The sequence below is a fragment of the Sus scrofa genome, chromosome 6, assembly GCF_054392235.1.
Source record: "Sus scrofa isolate SSC_HxYL_T2T_F1_AM1 chromosome 6, Sscrofa_HxYL_maternal_Yorkshire_Landrace_v2.0, whole genome shotgun sequence".
In the NCBI taxonomy this organism is placed as follows: Eukaryota; Metazoa; Chordata; class Mammalia; order Artiodactyla; family Suidae; genus Sus; species Sus scrofa.
In genome coordinates this window covers 15177898-15195296 of record NC_139388.1, presented here as the reverse complement: position 1 = coordinate 15195296, position 17399 = coordinate 15177898, and the positions used below count along the sequence as shown (strand labels likewise).

General features: G+C 54.5%; 2 protein-coding genes and 1 non-coding gene across 6 annotated transcripts in view; 2 read left to right on the top strand and 1 right to left on the bottom strand.

Annotated features, from left to right (window-relative positions):
* Positions 1-325: 325 nt before the first annotated feature.
* TLE7 (TLE family member 7) lies at positions 326-13200 on the top strand. 4 transcript variants are annotated; one of them, XM_084965731.1, is made up of 11 exons: positions 445-676; positions 1118-1308; positions 9265-9656; positions 9753-9775; positions 9959-10017; positions 10744-10956; positions 11062-11303; positions 11504-11645; positions 11773-11926; positions 12461-12534; positions 12852-13200. In XM_084965731.1, exons 3-11 carry the CDS (start codon positions 9361-9363, stop codon positions 12954-12956), a joined length of 1308 nt encoding a protein of 435 aa, XP_084821857.1. In that variant the 5' UTR covers positions 445-676; positions 1118-1308; positions 9265-9360; the 3' UTR covers positions 12957-13200. The 4 variants fall into 4 exon arrangements, with proteins under 4 accessions (XP_084821856.1, XP_084821857.1, XP_084821859.1 ...); XM_084965733.1 differs by lacking the exon at positions 445-676 and adding an exon at positions 2067-2190 and having other exon boundaries at positions 1046-1308; XM_084965730.1 differs by lacking the exon at positions 1118-1308 and having other exon boundaries at positions 326-676.
* Positions 13201-16244: 3044 nt separating this feature from the next.
* On the bottom strand, positions 16245-16317 carry TRNAM-CAU (transfer RNA methionine (anticodon CAU)). The gene has a single exon. It is a non-coding gene; the product is annotated as a tRNA-Met (tRNA).
* Positions 16318-16717: 400 nt separating this feature from the next.
* Positions 16718-17399, top strand: part of HYDIN (HYDIN axonemal central pair apparatus protein) — a 549453-nt gene continuing 548771 nt past the window's right edge. The window contains exon 1 of the mRNA XM_084959659.1: positions 16718-16930. The gene's annotated coding sequence lies outside the window, so the exon portion shown is untranslated. The remainder of the gene's footprint in view (positions 16931-17399) is intronic.

Genomic DNA, 17399 nt, shown 5'->3' with positions numbered 1-17399 from the left:
GGGGGTGGGTGGGAATGACGACAAGACACAGCACAGCTCCGCCTGGTTGGCAGCCCTCTCCTTGTGATGGGGCTCGGGGTTCTGAGAAGAGGCTTTGGACCTCTTTCTGTCCTATCAGCCTCAGAAGTCCCCATCCCACAGTCCACAAACCCACTGTTTCCTTTCTCCTGACCGGTAACTGAGGGAGGGCACCCCTTCCCTTACGCGGTCTATTCAATTCAGTAACAAGATTGCAGGCCGCTCCACAGGCCAGGGTTTGCCAAGCGCAGAGCAAACTGAAATGAGCGAACCACGGCCTTCTTCTTTGCGAGCTCCCTGTGCAAGCTCCCTGTGGCCCCTTCCGTCTACTCTCAGGCCCCATTCGCACCAGAGACCACGTGGTCTCAGCAAATCCAACATCTGGCAGGGCTCCTGCCCGCCAGCCCGGGTCTGAGCCTGCTCCGCGGGGCCCTGCGTCCTCCGCCTGCTGGCGGGCTGCCAGGGGCCCAAGACTCCCTCTGGCTCTGGTTTTCCCTCCCACATCGCTGGCTGGTGCCCCGGTGGCTCCAGTGCTCCTAACGCGTGGCCCCCACTTCCGCCGGGCCACTGAAATACCGCCACGCTCAGCCTGAGCCCGGCCTTCAGGAAGCCCTTGATCGCACACGCCTCTCCCATCTGGTTTCCTCGGCCCTCCAAGGTAAGCCGGCGTCCTGCCACCGGTTTGGCGCGTCCGCCCGCCGTGTGCGGCCCGGGCGCCCAGGGCCCGCGTGCTCCAGATGGGCACCAAGGCTCAGGGTCCCAGTCGTTCTGGGCCACAGGCGCGCGGGCGGGCAGCCGGGTGGCAGTCACCCGCGGCCGCCTCCCTCCCCACCGGCCTTGGACGCACGCCTTCTCGCCCTGGGGCCCCATTTCCCCCCTCTGTGTGAAAAGGAGCGGGGAGGCCCGCCCTGCGTGTTCGGGGCCCGGAGGCAGGCGCTTTGGGCGCGAGAAGCCATTAGGAGGCACTGGCCGTCGGCCTGGTCCCCTGGTGCCCCTGGTGGCCGGTCCGTTCACTGCAAGGCGGGAAGAGAAGAACTGCGACCGCGAGGCTGCCGGGGTCCCCTCCGCGTCAGCGGGCTCTTGCTGCTCTCAAACCTAGGTGTCTCCAGAGCACAGTGTTGGGGCAGCTGGTGTCAGCTCTTGGCGGAAAATCTCCTGTGGATCCACAGGGTAGCCGAGGAGGCGGACACGAGCTTAGAGACCCGGGAAGCCTGCAGGGGCCCTTGATCACGGGGAGCTGCGCTGCAGCCTGGACCGGTACCCTGCAGGCCAGAGTTGGAAGGACTTTCGGTACGGTTAGGCTGGAGTTCCCGCCACTGCTCAGTGGGTTAAGAATCCGACTGCAGCCTCAGGGGTGGCTCTGAAGGTGCAGGTGGATCCCCGCCAGGGCAGTGAGTTAACGATCTGGCGTAGGTGGCAGCTGTGGCTGGGGTTCAGTCCCTGGCTCAGGAACTTCCAGTGCCGCGCTGTGTGGCCATAAAATCAAAATAACAAAAAGAACGGTTAGGCCAACGCATTGCAAACTTTTCTTAAAAGAAGCATAATCTATTTTTTCCCCCTGGTGAAGTCTACTCCTATAAACGCACAGGAGTAGAGCTGCTGTAGGACTGCGAGGAGGGGGCAGTTGCCAGCGCGTCCCTTGGGAGGTTAGAGGTGGATCCAAGACTGGAAAGTGGAACGCAGGATTCGGAATGCAAGAGTTCGGTAGTCGGGCCGGGTGTGAGCTGGGTAGGAAGAACTGTATGAGATGTGGGTGCTGGAACCCGCCACCATGCTCTCCTGGGAAGGGCTCAGGGTAAGGAATGGTGAGTTGGAGGCTTCCGATGAGGAGGGAGAAAGAAGAGGCGCAGGGACCAGGTGAAAAATGAGGAGTGTCCCTTATACCCGGAGAACTCCCCCCCACCCCCCCACCCCCACCTTGGCTAAATGCCACCTCTCCTTGGCTGGCCTCCCTGATCTCCTTGGTTGGCACTGGGTCCCCTGCTCTGGGTCCTCCACCAGCTCTCTGCTCCCACCTCCGTCTAATTTTTACTACTCTCTGCCCTCAGTACTTGGAGCTGCTGGTTTACTGGCTCTCGGTGTGGACCTCAAGCTCTATGGGGGCAGGTCGCCGGACTAGGCTGGAACTTGTTCGTGAATAATTTGTGTGGAGTGGATGATGTCGATGAATTAGTAAGTGAAGCGGAGTTTTGCGCTAGTGTTTATATAGTTATACATTTTCATCGACGACAGGTGCCGAGGTAAATTCCCAGGGGCTCTAGTGCGGAAAGAGAAATTCCAGGGCGCGGAGCAGTACCTTGAGCACAGTCAGCTGCCAGGGGCTGTGAACACAAACTTCTTACACGGGGTTAGAATTGGTTTCCTCTCCGATTGTCCGCCAGAGGGCGCCCCATTCCCCAAATACAGATCGGAGGCTGCTGTTTGAGGTTCTGCTTAGATGATCCAAACTCTGGCCTCCCCGTCCGCTCGCCAGGTGCTGAGGTCCTACCTGCCCTCATTTGACTGTGGTTGGCCAGGGTCTCTGGGCAGGGAACCTGCAGCTGGCTGGCGCATCTTCTAGGGAAGCAAAGGTAAGAAAACTATCCACTAAACTAAACAGCATGGGGTTTCGTAGATGAAAGGAAAAAAATGCTGTTACAACTTGTAAGGCCTCTGACTCATGGACACTGTCTGGTTTTTGTTTTAGTCTTTTTAGGGCCACAGCTGCGGCTTATGGAAGTTCCCAGGCCAGGGGTCGAATTGGAGCTGCAGCCGCCGGCCTACAGCACAGCCACGCGGGATCCCAGCAGCGTTTGCGACCTACGCCACAGCTCGCGGCAATGCCGGATCCTTAACTCGCTGAGCGAGGCCAGGGATGGAGCCTGCGTCCTCTTGGATCCTAGTTGGGTTCGTTACGGCTGAGCCATGCTGGAACTCCTGTTTGTTTTTTAATTGGGGTAAAAGTCACATAAAATTTACCGTTTTAACTCTTTTAAAGTGTCCAGTCCCGTGGCATTATGTACATTCACGAAGCTGTGCACCCATCACCCCTATATAGTTTCTTTGTCATCATCCCAAAAGGAACCCCATGTCCACTGAGCAGTTACTCCCAGTACTCGCCATCTTCCAGCCCCTGAACCGCTAATCTGCTTTCTGTGTCTATGGATTTGCCTATCCTGGTATTTCATATAAATGGCCTCAAATAATGTGGAGCTATTTTTCTGGCTTTTTTCGCTTAGTGTGATATTTTCAAGGCTCATCCATGCTGTAGCATCTATCTATATTTATTTAGCTTTTTGCCATACCTGCTGCATCGGAGGGGATCGAACCTGCGCCGCAGCAGTGACCATGCTGGATCCTTCACCCCTAGGCTACCAGGGACTTCCCCATTTTTTTCAATTGGTGACTAACATTCCATTGAATGGAGGGACCACATTTTGTTTCTTCATCTGTCTGTTGATGGACCCTTGGGTTATTTGCACCTGTTGACTATTTTGAATAATGCTGCTGTGAACTTTGCTGTACAAAAAGCTTCGGTTTTCAGTTCTTTTAGGTACGTACCCGGGAGTAGATATGCTGAGTCATGGGGTAGTTCTGGGTTTAACTTTTTGAGGATCTGCCACCCTGTTCTCCACAGTGGCTGCACCATTTTACATTCCTATCAGCCTCTTCTGAGGGTTCCAGTTTCTCCACATCCTCACCAACATTTATTACTTGGTTAGTTTTGTTATTGTTTTATCCGTCCTAGCGGGTGTCAAGTTGTACCTCAGTTCAGGTGTGAAGTGGTACCTCATTTCAGCTTGGGTTTATATTTTCCTGCTGACTACTCACATTGAGCATTATTATTATTATTATTATTATTTTTTGGCTTTTTAGGGCTGCACCCCCGGCATATGGAGGTTCCCAGGCTAGGGGTTGAATGGGAGCTACAGCTGCTGGCTTACACCACAGCCACAGCCGCACGGGATCCAGGCCGCATCTGAGACCGACCCCACAGCCCACGGCAACGCCGGATCGTTAACCCACTGAGCGAGGCCAGGGATCAAACCCGCACCCTCATGGTTCCTAGTCGGATTCGTTTCCCACTGTGCCACGACGGGAACTCCCTGAGCATCTTCTCTTTTACCTGGTTTCCCAGACTCCAGTCACTCCGCTGAAGCACAAGCTGGGTCCTTCCAAAACACAAGTCTGACCCTGTCTCCCCCAGCTCAGGACCCTCAGTATCCCCCACCCATGCTCCTCCAAGAATAGAGCCCACATCCCTGCCTCCAAAACACGCACTGTCTGCGCTCCAGCCTCTAGAAAACTCCCAATTGCTAAAAGACCGTTCCCTTCCATACCTTTGTATGTGGTGTTCTCTCTGCCTAGAACATTCTCTTATGCTCTCCTCCACCCCCACCCCCACCCGGCCTCCAGTCTGTCATGTCTCAGACCTCGCTGGCTCCCCACAACGTTTGACCTTGGGGTTCTGGACCCCTTCTCGGTGCTTCCCCATCATGCCCGCCCTTGTCCTCCTGTTACTTTCTCTTCCGATCTATAGTTGCCAGTTCAACTGTCCAGGAACTTCTGAGAGAAGTTCTTTTAGAGCCTTATTAGGGAATATTTGCTGACCCCAATATCACAATGATCACTCCCTTTGTTTTCTTCTAGAATCTTCTATAGTTTACCTCTCATATCCAGATCTATGAAATTTAGGTATTTGGCACTGTCTAGAAAAGGTTGTGGGGAACAGAGAGGGTCCAGGGTAGATGCCTGGGCCTCGCTCTGGGGGAAGCAGTGGTGCCGGGATGAGCAACCGGGCCATTCTGTCAAACTGTCTTGATTTGAAGCCAGGCCATCAGTTCCAGGCAGCATGAGCTGTGACAGGTTGCCAGCCTGTGCGTCAGCGTTCTCACGTGTAAAATGGAGATGGTAAGATTACAATCCTCGTAAGGCTGTGGTCATACCCAGAGGTTAACAGGGCTTTGAAGCTGCCAAACTTAAATGCTCGTTCAGGTTAGCAATTCTTAGGGGCCTGAGGAAGAGAACAGGCAGGTTGAGAGAGGCTGGTCAGTGAGGCAGCCCAGGGAGGAAAGGGTTTCTAGAAGGGCCATAGCATCTGGATCATCATTCGGAGCATCGCGGGGCACTGGACATGCATGTTCTGCATTATCACAGCTCCCTGGTGGCGCAGTGGGTTAAGGATGCAGTGCTGTCCTTGCTGTGGCTCAGAACTGCTGCCGTGGTGCGGGTGCGATCCCAGGCTGGAAACTTCCTCATGCTGCCATGGGTGCAGCCAAAAATAAGTCTCTCTGAGGTTCTGACACCCCGATTAATTCTCATCTTTGAAAATTGGGGATCCAATCCGTGCTGATGTCCCTCACTGTTGCACTTCCTGTGAGAATCGAAAAAGACAATTTTCCAAAAATGGATCATGCATCAAGCAGGGAGTTACGTGTGTTTATATCAAGTCCTCTCTACCCCCCATCCCGCCTCTCAAAATGAGGCTCTCTGAGGACTTGGGCTAGATTGAGGCTGATCCCTGGTCACTGGCACTGTGCCCAGGCCCTGGGGTGGTGCTCAGAATATATGAGAGCACACGCTTGATACATGAGTGGGCAGGGAACAGCATTGCTGGATGAGAGAACAGCATGGAGATTGGGGCTCAGGGGTGGCATAGATTTCTCTCTAAGCAGCTGCCATCTCAGGACTTCTCCTTTGAAAGAAGGAAGTTGATGAATGAGAAGAACAGAGTGGAATTGAGAGCGTGTTGAGTGGGCGGGGTTGGCCAGTGGCAGGAGGTGAATGGGGGGAGCCAAGCAGGAGAGGATCCAACCTCCCCACCCCTTCCCTTCCTGCCAGGCAGAGGGGTTAAGCAGTGCCTCTCAGTTGGGGTCCCCAGAGCAGCAGCAGCAGCAGTGACGCCCTCACCCGGGCACTTGCCGGAGATACGACGGCTCAGGCCTCAGCCAGATCCGCAGCATCCGCATCTCCTGGGTGGGCCCAGTGCTCTGCTTTCCCGAGCCCCCCCACTCCGGGGCTCTCAGTGCTCCAGTGTCAGAAGCACCGAGGAGGCCGCTGCAGAAAGTCTTCCCGGGTCTTCACTTTTAGAGACACGGGTGAGAGATGAGAGACCCCAGAGCCGGCTGCCCCGAGCCAAGGGGGCTCCCCTGTGCAGAGGAGAAATTGAAATGGCTCTTGGGCACAGCTCAACCCAACCTGCCGTCTTTGTGCAAAGACTGTCTCCTTGTGGGGCAGCCTGAACCCAACTCGGAGCCCCATCCGCTGGAAAGGGCTCCCTCCACCCAGCTTCCTGCCGGAAACGGACTGAGCCCAGTCTGATCCCTCATCCCGGGACTCGGGCGTTACTGGAAATGGCAGCCAGGCCAGTGGCCCCGCAGCAGGTGGTGGTTAAGGCCACTCCCAGTAACTGCGGAGCCGCTCAGGGCCCCACACCTGACCCAGGTTCTGACCCAGCCCGGGATTATCAATTAAGTAAAATAGCAGCCCCGCAGGGGAGGGGAAGGGGCAGCACCTGGGTGTGGAGGGAGGTTCCCGGAGGTTCCCAGCATTAGCCGCTGCCCTTCCGCTGACTTCCCATCTCCAGGTCTGACCTTCTGCCCGTCAGAGGTGAGTTGCAGGCCACCGGGGACCCTGGTGGACCCCGGGACAGGGTGGGCCCCCGGCACTAGTATTTTGTGGTGAAGCTTGAGGAAGAGAATTGCCTGTATTCCCAGCTTTACAGGTAGAGCAGAGAAAAGATCGGGGATATTGACTCCTCCTGGTACAGTTTCTAGAAAGCTCTGTCTTATTCTTAGGATGTAATCCTCCTCGTCCATTGAAATCCTGGTTAAATGGCCTCTCTGCCTTTAAGCTTTACCCACGCTTTGCTTTAAACTTTTTTGCTTTAGGCTTTTCCCGCTTGGCTCAACCTCATCTTCTCTCAGGGCTGCGGAGGTGTGTGCGTGTGCTCCGCCCTTTCACCCTCCCCAGGGCCGAGCCAGCCCATCTCCCTCCCTCCCCTTCTTCTTTCCTATTTGCCAGTTTCTAGGCAGGGTCTTTCCTCGTTCGACGTGCAAACATCTGCAAAGATCGGTTCTAACTTCCATCCTTCTTTTACGCCAAAGCTGTGCATCAGGTGCCTCGCATCCACCCTTCCCCTGTGAACATACTTTGGGATTTTCCCTGTCCAGGCGTCTGTGTCCTCCCCCACCCCCGACCTCAGCATGCACAAGTTCCTGGGCCAGGGATTGAAGCTGGGCCACGGGAGCAACCCGAGCCACTGCAGTGACAACACAGGATCCTGAACCCGCTGAGCCACAAGGGAACTCCTGCCCTCCTTGTTTTTAACAGCTCTGGTGTGCTCCCTGTCAGGCATATACTGTGACTTGCTCCAGTCCCTCCCTTTGGACCTTGGGTTTGTCCCGTCCTCTTCTCTTACAAGCGGTGCTGTAATGCTTCAGCCTAGACATAGATTTATTTGGCTTCTATTCAAGGGCTCCCTTAGGACAAATTCCTAAAACTGGAAGTGCTGGGTCGGAGGGTAACTGCGCTGTAAGTGTGCTGGAGATTGCCTTCTTTCCTCTGACTGGGGGGACGAGGGTAGAAAAGAGACAGTGTAGAGTCAGACAGGGCGGAATTTGAACCTCCTCTCCAGGCTCTCTAGCAATTTTCTCACCTGCTCTGAGCTTCCGTTTTCAGAACCTCTGAATCATGGCCCACGCTGTTGTGTGGATGAGATGGGACCAGCTTTGTGAAGCATTTGGTTCAGGGCCAACGACACCATGAGACCTGCAAGTGCTGAGTCTGGCCACACAGCTACCCCTGCATCTTCCCAAGGCCAGGCAGCCCCAGTGCCCTGGGGCGTCTGCTGAGCCCTCGGGGAGAGGGTGTCTGAGAGCCAGGGATTCAGCCCGGTCACCAAGGCATTGGTTCCACTTGGGAGATCCCCACCCGGCTCTCCCTGTCATCTTGTCCTGAAGCTTCCGGTGTGTCCTTTCAGCGGAACACTGGGTCTCTGGAGGGCCTTCTGCGGTAGCTACTGGGCAGCCTCTGATGGAAGCTTCCTGAAGGAAGAAGGCACTGGATGTGCCTCAGATCCTCAAAGCACTCGTCCCTGGCACCGCCGTCCCCAAATAAGTGCACTATCGGCCCTTGTATTGAGTGTTTGCTTCCGGCCTTACTGATGCTGAGTAGTTTACACACATGATTCCATTCCGGTCTTAGAATTATTCCCCGGGGATGGGAAAGATGAAATCACCACCAGCCAACCTCATCCTTCTGCAGCCTTGCCCGCCACCCAATTGGGTCTGAATTTTTCCACAGCATCCCCCCGAGGGGGCCAGGGACCCTGTGACGTGTGTGTGGAGTTTCCTGTGGCCTCCCGTCTCATTTACATGGGGGCAGAGGATGAGCCCTTATTGAAAAGCATATGGTTAGATCAAAGGGTCAGTTTGATTTTAGTTTTTTATTTTTTATTTTTATTTTTTGCTTTTTAGGGCTACACCCATGACATATGGAAGTTCCCAGGCAAGGGGTCGAATCGAACCTACAGCTGCTGGCCTAGGCCACAGCCACAGCCACGCCAGATCTGAGTCTCGTCTGTGACTTACACCACAGCTCATGACAGCGTGGGATCCCCGATCTGCTGACCGAGGCCAGGGATCGAACCCACATCCCTATGGATACTAGATCAGGTTCATTACTGCTAAGCCACAACAGGAACTTCCTGAGTTTGATTTTCTTTTTATTTATTTATTTATTTTTGCCTTTTTGTCTTTTTAGGGCCACACCTGTGGCATATGGAGGTGCCCAGGCTAGGGGTCCAGTTGGAGCTGTAAGCTTCCAGCCTACGCCACAGCCACAGCAATGCCAGATCCGAGCCGCGTCTGTGACCTACACCACAGCTCACGGCAATGCAGGATCCTTAACCCACAAAGCAAGGCCAGGAATTGAACCCACGTCCCCATGGATGCTAGTCGCATTCGTTAACCACTGAGCCACGATGGGAACTCCCTGAGTCTGATTTTAGAGGATGGGAAATGCAGACTGTGTGTCTAGAAGGAAAAACATAATACCTGGTACTAATATCTCAAAACGCCCTGTGTGAAATATCACCCTTAACACCATGGCTGCCTGCAGGGACTAGCTTTCGTCAGCTGGCTAAGCCAAGTTAGTCGCTGACTAGTCTTTTGAATCCCCTCACCCGGAGGGGTGGTCTCCGAGCTTTCTCTGTAGACCCCAGACAGCGCCTCTGCATGTTGGCGTCTCTTCTCCCTCTTGCTGCAGGGGATCAGGACCAAGTGGGAACCCAGGATCGGTGCCACGGGCTCCTCCCTCGAACCCTTGAACCAGGTGGCTCAGGCGCTTGATCGATCCAAGAACATGAGTGAAGAGAAGGAAGAGGCCTCGTTCAGTATCCTCACCATTTATGACGAACTGGAGAAGAGGAGGAGCGAGCCGGAGAGCCCCGGCCTCTCCTCCCAGCCTGAGCAGCTGGGTGAGGTATACGGGTCCCCCCAGCCACCCCCGGGCTCCCCAAGGCAGAGTGGCCCAGCTTATGTAGACATGAGCTGGGAGAGTCCGCCGCCGTGGGCCCCCCAGATCCTGGACAGCTCTGACCTGCAGGCCTCTTGGCTTCCTGAGGCGGAATTAGGGGAAGACGCAGAGTCTGGCTTCAGGTAGGTCTCACCTGAACCGGGGCAGAGGGATCCCAGCACAGAGCTCCCCGCCCTTCTCATGCCCTGTCTCGGTCCTCTCTCCTCTGCGTGTCACAGCTCCCCACCAGGATCTGAGCTTGGTAAGTCCCAGCTAGGGCGGTGTGGGCGGCGTGGGCGGGCGGGGTGTAGCCCGAGGCTGGTCCTGCAATGGGGGACAGGGAACACGGCCCTGGGTCGAGAGGGTGGCCTTCTCCCCGGATCCTGTGATGCTCTTGCTACCAGACCCCCTCTGTGAGCAGGTGGCCGCTGGTCTCGCCCTGCAGGTCAGCCGTGTCCCTCACCTCCTCCCAGTGAAGAAGTCTGGTCGCTTCTCAGAACAATTGTAAGCATCTTTTTTTTTTCTTCCTAACCTGGCATCATTCCCTTTTCGTTACACTGCCCCTGCCCTCCCGCCCACCACCAACCAGAAGGCGATAGAAAGGAGGGGACATGCACTGTCCTCTCCCAGAGGTGGTGACTGGACTCCCTGCTTCCTTCGCGCCAGGCCCCATGTCCTCCCATCACTAGCGTGAGGGCCCCGGCTCACAGGAGCGCTTCTAGAGCTGCGTCCTAGGGGACTCAACCAGGTTCTGCCCTCATTGCCAGTCCGCAGCATTGTCTCAGAACATGGCCTGTTTTTTTTTCTTTTTGCCTTTTCTAGGGCCGCTCCTGTGGCATATGGAGGTTCCCAGGCCAGGGATCCAATTGGAGCTTTAGCCGCCGGCCTATGCCAGAGCCACAGCAACGCGGGATCCAAGCCTCTTCTGCGACCTACACCACAGCTCACAGCAACGTGGCATCCTTAACCCACTGAGCAAGGCCAGGGATAGAATCTACAACCTTGAGGTTCCTAGTCGGATTTGTTAACCATGGCGCCACAACGGGAACTCCAACGTGGTCTGTTTATCAGGGAGTCAAAGCAGGGCCAGTGTAGAAGGATGACTGTGATCTGGGGACCCCGGCTGAGGGCACAGTTCTGCCTGGGCGCCAGAGAGGAGCTGTCAGATGAAGGCTTAGGAACTGAGTCAGAGGGCAGGGCAAGCCTGTGACCTTTCTACGGCCACCCCAGCCTCCTGTTCCAGACGAAGCAGTGGTCAGGCGGAGGGCCCCACGTGACTCCTGGAAGGTTGGCAGACTCCACCATGGAAAGAATGTCTACGCTGTGGCCATCAGCAGCAGTACTCACCACGTGTACACGTGTGGCCATGGCTACATCAGGGTGTGGGACGAGAGCGCCCTGCACGCCTGGGACCAGGCCCCCCAGGCCCAGCTGAACCTCCAGGTGAGGAGTCCTCCAGAAGGCTCGGGTGCCCAGACGTGACCTTGACCGGACTCTCAGGGCCTGGGCTTCCGGGAGGTGACTCAAGAATGTACACCGTTCCTGCAGGACCGTCAGAACTGTGTCCTCACCTGCAAGCTGTTTCCCGACGAGCAGAGCCTGATCACGGGCGGTGTGTCCCGGACCCTGACTCTTTGGGACCTGGCGCCCACCCCCCGCGTCAGGGCGCAGCTGGCCTCCACAGGCCCCAAGTGCTACTCCCTGGCCATCTCCTCCAATGCCCAGATCTGCTTGGCTTGTTTCAAAGGATTTGTCGAGATCTGGGATTTGCAGAACCAGATCTTGATCAGGTGTGACGTGGGATGGGAGAGCTTGGCGGGGAGGCCCTTGGGAGCGCGGGGCCCCTTCCCTGGCTCCCCGTCCCCTCCGCGGTAGGACTCGGGGAGTCAGCGTGGAGCACGCCTCGGGGCTCCTATCTAGGGCCTTCTTGGGCCCGATGCTTCTGAGGGTCCCGCCTGTGCACAAACTTCTGAGTTGTTTTTCTCTCCAGGAAGCACGAAGTCCCCGTGTACGGGTCCCGATGTGTGGACCTTGCGGGCAATCAGTTCTGGACGGGAGGCGAGGACACCCGCCTGTATGCCTGGGACCTGAGGAGCTACCAGCGACTGCAGCAACATGATCTAAAGCACGAGGTGCCCAGAGGCCGCCGCTGGGCCGGGTGCAGCCTGGGGCTGGGGGTGGGTGTCTGCAAGGGTGGGGCCTGAGTTTGAAGAGGTGGGCGGGAGCGATGGCCCTGACCCCAGAGCTCCCCACACACAGATCCTCAGCATCACCCACGACCCCAGCGAGGAGTGGCTGTTAGTGGGCTTGAAAATGAGTGAGATCATCATTCTGCACACACATCGGAAGGAGAAGTTCAAGGCTTCCCTTGAAAAGTACATCTACCACCACAATCTCAAGTTCTCCTCCTGTGGTGAGTGCGCAGACAGGGGACACCTCGGGGTGTCCTGTCACCCTCCAAGGCCCGTTCTCACCTGTAGAGTCTGGGCCCGGACTTATTTCAGACTCCTCATTCCCCCCCGGCCAGGCCCAGGTCCCACTGCCCTCGCCTCTGTGTCTGCCTCTCCTGCCTCCGAGGTCTCCCCCCGCCCCGCTGGCCTGGCTGCCTTTCCCCGCTTCTTTCTCCCTTTCCGCCCTCTCTCCCTTGTGGCTCTGTCAGTGAAGGTCTCTTCCCACCCGGAACCACAGCCCGAAGACACGGGCAGATGGAAGAGCCACGAAGCCCCATGTCATTGTCCTGTTGTTCTGTGACCCTCACCATGATCCTGGGTGTGGCTGGAGGGTGCGGGCAGATGAGGGACTGCTTTGGGTGACACATCTGAGTTTTATAGGTGGGGAAACTGAGGCGGCGAAGGAGTGGCCCATGCCCCCGTCTAGTTGGGAGCAGAGCTGGGGATTGAAAGGCGGGCTTGGTCTCTGGCCCCTGCATCTGTCTTTCCTTCACCAGGGAATTATTTTGTGTCTACACTGGACCAGTCGATCCACTGCCTGGCTGCACCTTCTCTACAAAGGCTGTTTCAGGTACTGGATGGAGGGGGTGCGCAGACCCAGGCAGAAGGAGCTCACAGCCCCCGATCCCCGTTGGTCAGGCCCCAGAGACGGTGCTGGAAAGTACTGCTGAGATGGCATCCAGGGCCATCAGGTACAGGGGTGGGGCGACAAGGACTCTGGGTCCTGTGAACTCCTGGACGACACCTTGACCCCTGAACCCGGTCTGGTTTCCAAACAGAGCCTCAGGTCCACACAGAGCCTAGAAACAGCTTTGCATGAAGCCTGCATCTCTGGCCCACGCCTGGCCCTTGCATGTCATCCCCCTTGTGGCCTCTCCTTCCCTCCAGGCAGAGGAGTCTACAGACATCCTGTGTTGTGACGTGTCTTCTGACAACCAGTATCTGGTCACAGGCTCCAAAAACAGTGCCACGGTTTACCAGCTCTTGTATTGAAGGCTGCGTATCCCGGTCCCGGTGGCAAAGACCCAAAGAAGGCCGAGAGCGGAGGAGATGTCATGGGTGCCCCGCAGCGTCCTCACCTTCCACGCCCCCACCGTCTCCTCCCCAGCCAGTCCTCTGTCCGTTTCCCTCCTGCCCTTCCAGGTTTTTATTATATGCCTTAGAGATTTTTCCTTTGTTATTTTTCTACCTCGAATTTCTGGATTTTGTCATTAATAAAATAGAGCAAAAACTAAAATGACTTGGATATGTGGTTGGTTCTTTCAAATAGCTAAGTCACTGTGATGGACTGCTTATGCCCCCTGTTCAGCAGATTCCAGGGTGCGGAAGGAATTTTTGACCAGCCTTAGTTTTGTTTTTAGCTTTTTTTGTGGTGGTGGGCAGTCAGGGAATGATTGGAATTTTAAGAAAGCTGAAGAAGCAGTGGACGCTCAGGTACAGACTTTCAGGATGCATCGGGGTGTGGGTGGGCCAACAATACTCAACTCTTGGCACAGGCTGAGACTCCAGGAGCGAGTCTAACCATGTCCTGGGAAGAGCTCTCCTTTTAGCTTCCCTCCTCAGGAGCCCCGGCTTTATCTGAGTCTTTCAAAGTCCTGATCCTCATTCTGGCATTTGGTGCTGGTCAAAAGTTGCCCATCTCTGTTTCAGGGCAACTTTGTCGTGTTTGAAGGTGTGATACTTGGTTTTGCCTTTGCCAGGCTGATAGAGCCCTAACTCCCCAAATGAAGCCATAGGGGTCTGATTTCTAGTCATCTTCTACCCCGCCTCCTCTTTGCTGGGTGTTGGCATGGCTGAGACAGTCTGCAGCTTAGAGGTCACCCTGGGGGAGGCACAAAGCCAGGGACCAAGTACCATCCTTTGCATTGAGATACTATCAGGTACCTGGTTCCTGCTGATGGATCATGATGAGTGAAGAATGTCTCATTTCTGGGCCCAGGCTAAAGGAGTCGGCGTCCCCTCCAGGCTCTGTCACCTTCTACCAGCTTCAGGCAAATGATGTGGAAGCCTGGGGGGACTGCAAAACAATGAGGTGAAAGGATCCTATGTCCACAAATCAAATAGGACAGCTGCTCACTTTATTTCAAGTAAGATAAATAAACTTGTATTCAAATTGTTGTACATGTTGGAGTCTATTTATTATTGAAGCTCTGGAAATAGCAAATTTTCACTTAATGGACCAGACAGTAAATATTTTAGGTTTTACTCTATAGCCTTTTTTTGTTTTGTTTTTTGTCTTTTTGCCTTTTCTAGGACCGCTCCCTCAGCACATGGAGGTTCCCAGCCTAGGGGTCTAATTGGAGCTGTAGCCACCAGCCTATGCCAGAGCCATAGCAACATGAGATCTTTAACCCACTGAGCAAGGCCAGGGATCGAACCTCAACCCCATGGTTCCTAGTTGGATTCATTAACCACTGCGCCACGACGGGGACTCCTACTCTACAGTCTTTGTCCCAGTTACTCAGCTCTGCTATTGTAGCATGAAAGCATCCATAGACAACAGATAAATGAATGTGACTGTATGTCAATAAAACTATTTATAAAAATAGGCAGTGGGCCAGATTTGGTCTGCTGGCTGTACTTTGCTGACTCCTGCTATAGCCAGCATGCCTCTAAATAATATATTTTTAGCATCCATTTAAAAATATGATACAGAGGGTAGAGTCCAACAGTAGGTCAATTGTCCTGGGCTCTGGTAACAAATAGACTTCAAGTGTTTCTGTAATAAATGTCGTATTGATGGATGAACAGATAAATATGTGCTATTTCATAAATATAAAACAAATACAATGTGAAGTTCCTGTTGTGGCTCAGCAGTAACGAACTCAACTAGTATCCATGACGATGCGGGTTCCATCCCTGGTCTCAGTGGGTTATGTATCTGGCCTTGCTGTGGTGTAGGTTACAGAGGTGGCTTGGATCCTGTGTTGCTTTGGCTGTGGCATACATAGGCTGGCAGCTGCAGCTCCAATTTGGCCCCTAATCTGGGAACTTCCATATCTAGCATGTGGGGCCCTAAAAAGCAAAAAAAAAAAAAAAAAAAAAAAAAAAGAAAGAAAGAAAAAAAGAAAAAAAAAGAACGTCTCAGTAGTAGCCTTTTTTTTTTTTGTCTTTTGAGGTCCGCGCCCAGGGCATATAGAGGTTCCCAGGCTAGGGGTCTAATCCAAGCTGTAGCCGCCGGCCTACGCCAAAGCCACAGCAACACCAGATCCAAGACGGATCTACGACCTACACCACAGCTCACGGCAACGCCAGTTCCTTAACCCACTGAGCAAGGCAGGATAGAACCCGCAACCTCACGGTTCCTAGTCGGATTCGTTTCCTCTGCGCCACAGTGGGAACTCCTCAATAGTTGTTTTGATAAATCGAGGTGTAGTGTAATTTGTAGAGGAAAAATACTGGAATAATAGTGTATAATAATATATAATCACATAATTAATAATTTTGTTAATTATATTTATAATTAATATAATTTTATTATTATTAACTCACTATTAATAGTATACTGTTTAATTTGATATTGACCTAATGTAAATTAAATTATGTAATAACAAGGAAATACAAAACTTGACCAAATATTGAGCCATAACTTTCAGAGTATTTAATTCTTATAGAGTATATATTCTATGACCATAATGCAATTAAGATAGAAATAAATAATAAAAAGAAAACTAGACATTTCCTTATTTGGGAAATTAAGAAACGTGCTTTTGAAATTAAGAGAGGCTAAATCATAAAGTAATTGGAAGCTATTGTAAGCTGAATAATTAAAAATTGAAGGATTCCGCTAAAGCTATGGTTAGAACTTGGCCATTCCTGGGTCATCAGCGCCACGCCCCACTTTGCTCTCCGAGGGGACCGGCTCTTGAAAGCTAGATCTGGCCTGGAGCAAGGATACAGTCTCCCGGGACAGCTGAAAACGCGGAGACCCGGCCTTGCTCCAGGTTAGAGAAATTTGGGGCAAAAGGAGATAGGGAGTGATCCAGGAGACGGATTTTTCATCAGTGTCGCGAGAGGAATTGTCCTCTGCGCTGTATCCGTTTTCCTCCAGTCGCGCCAACACTGAGTATTTGAACGTTTACCGGCCATTCATTTTATTTTGTTATTCTGGGAGAGGGAACAAAGATTGTGGCTAGCAGTGTAACAGTCTCCGTTAGACCTAGGTAGTCTGGAAGCACGGGGTGATGCTTTTACCTGGCCGGCCGGGCTTCTTTAAGAGTCATCCTGGAACACTTTCTATTTTCTGTTAATGGCACTTGGGGATAGAACAACAAAACGTCGTGCCCTCTCTGAGGATTGAACTCAGGACCTTCAGATTATGAGACTGACGCGCTGCCCACTGCGCTAAGAGGGCTGCTACAGTCACTTTCTCTTCACTAAAGGGAAAGTTCCTGTGGCCCCTGCCTTTGACCGATCTGCCTCCCAATGGTCGGTGTCTCTCGGCAGAGGCCTGGCAGGTCCCAGAACATTACGGAGAAGGGTCCCTACTCCGGGAGAGGAACTGTGCTGCGGACAGAGGGGAGCCCGCGCCCGGCGGCGGCAGCGGGTTGGGCGCAAAGGCTTCTCAGGAGGAGGTGGGCACGTGCGGCCGTACGACTTGGGGGCTGGGATGGGAAGGGACTCAGCCAATGGGGTCCTGCGGGGCGAGCAGGAGTGGGCGGGGCGGAACACGCGGGGGCGGGGCGGAGGCGTAGGCTGCAGAGGTGACCCCGCCCGCGCGCTCGCTCGGGACCCCGGAGAGCACGCGCCTGGCTTTGGCGGGAGGCTGGCAGGCGGGAACGCGAAGCGCACGCCGGAGGCGGCGCCCGCGGCCGTCGGCCCTGAGCTCGTCGGCCCTGAGCTCGTCGGCCCTGACGGCCACCGTAGCTGGAGCGCGCGGGACGCGAACTCAGGCTCCGGATGTTGACAAACGGCGGGTGTCGGCGGGTATTCGGGGAACGAAGGCTAGAGGGGGCCACCGGCTGCAGGTAGGCGTCGGGGGCACCCCTGAAGGGTGGGAAGGGCCGTGGGGCGCACGCGCGCGGGGCCGGAAGGAAGGAGGGTCTCGGAAGAGTTTGGGGCGTGAACTCTCCAGGCCCTGGGGTCCTGAGCTGGGGGTGGGGTGAGGTAGGAGAAGGGAGGAGAGATTCCAGAAAACTTTAGAATGTCGATTCCGTTGAAAAACAGAGGGAGAAAAAGGACGCCCATAATAGATGGCTACCAAAGACTCGATGCCTCGCCCCATTTACCCATTGTTATGGGGTGAGATGACTGCTTTGGACTGGGCAGCTTAATTCTTTGTCTCAGCCCTTGTGGAATTCGCGTTGTCCCCAGGGAACAATATTTTTTCATATTTGGTGGGTCTAGCCCCTTGCCCCTACTTGCCCTTTCCAGGGAGTTGGTGCTGAATTGGACAGAGGTTTCAGCCGCCTCTCTAGGGCAGCTGCTCGCAGTCAT

Coding starts and splice junctions, on each gene's coding strand:
- TLE7 (XM_084965730.1), top strand. CDS start 9,361: ATGAGTGAAGAGAAGGAAGAGGCCTCGTTCAGTATCCTCACCATTTAT. Junction 9,657..9,752: donor GACGCAGAGTCTGGCTTCAG/GTAGGTCTCACC, acceptor TGCGTGTCACAG/CTCCCCACCAGGATCTGAGC. Junction 11,927..12,460: donor TCTCAAGTTCTCCTCCTGTG/GTGAGTGCGCAG, acceptor TTCCTTCACCAG/GGAATTATTTTGTGTCTACA.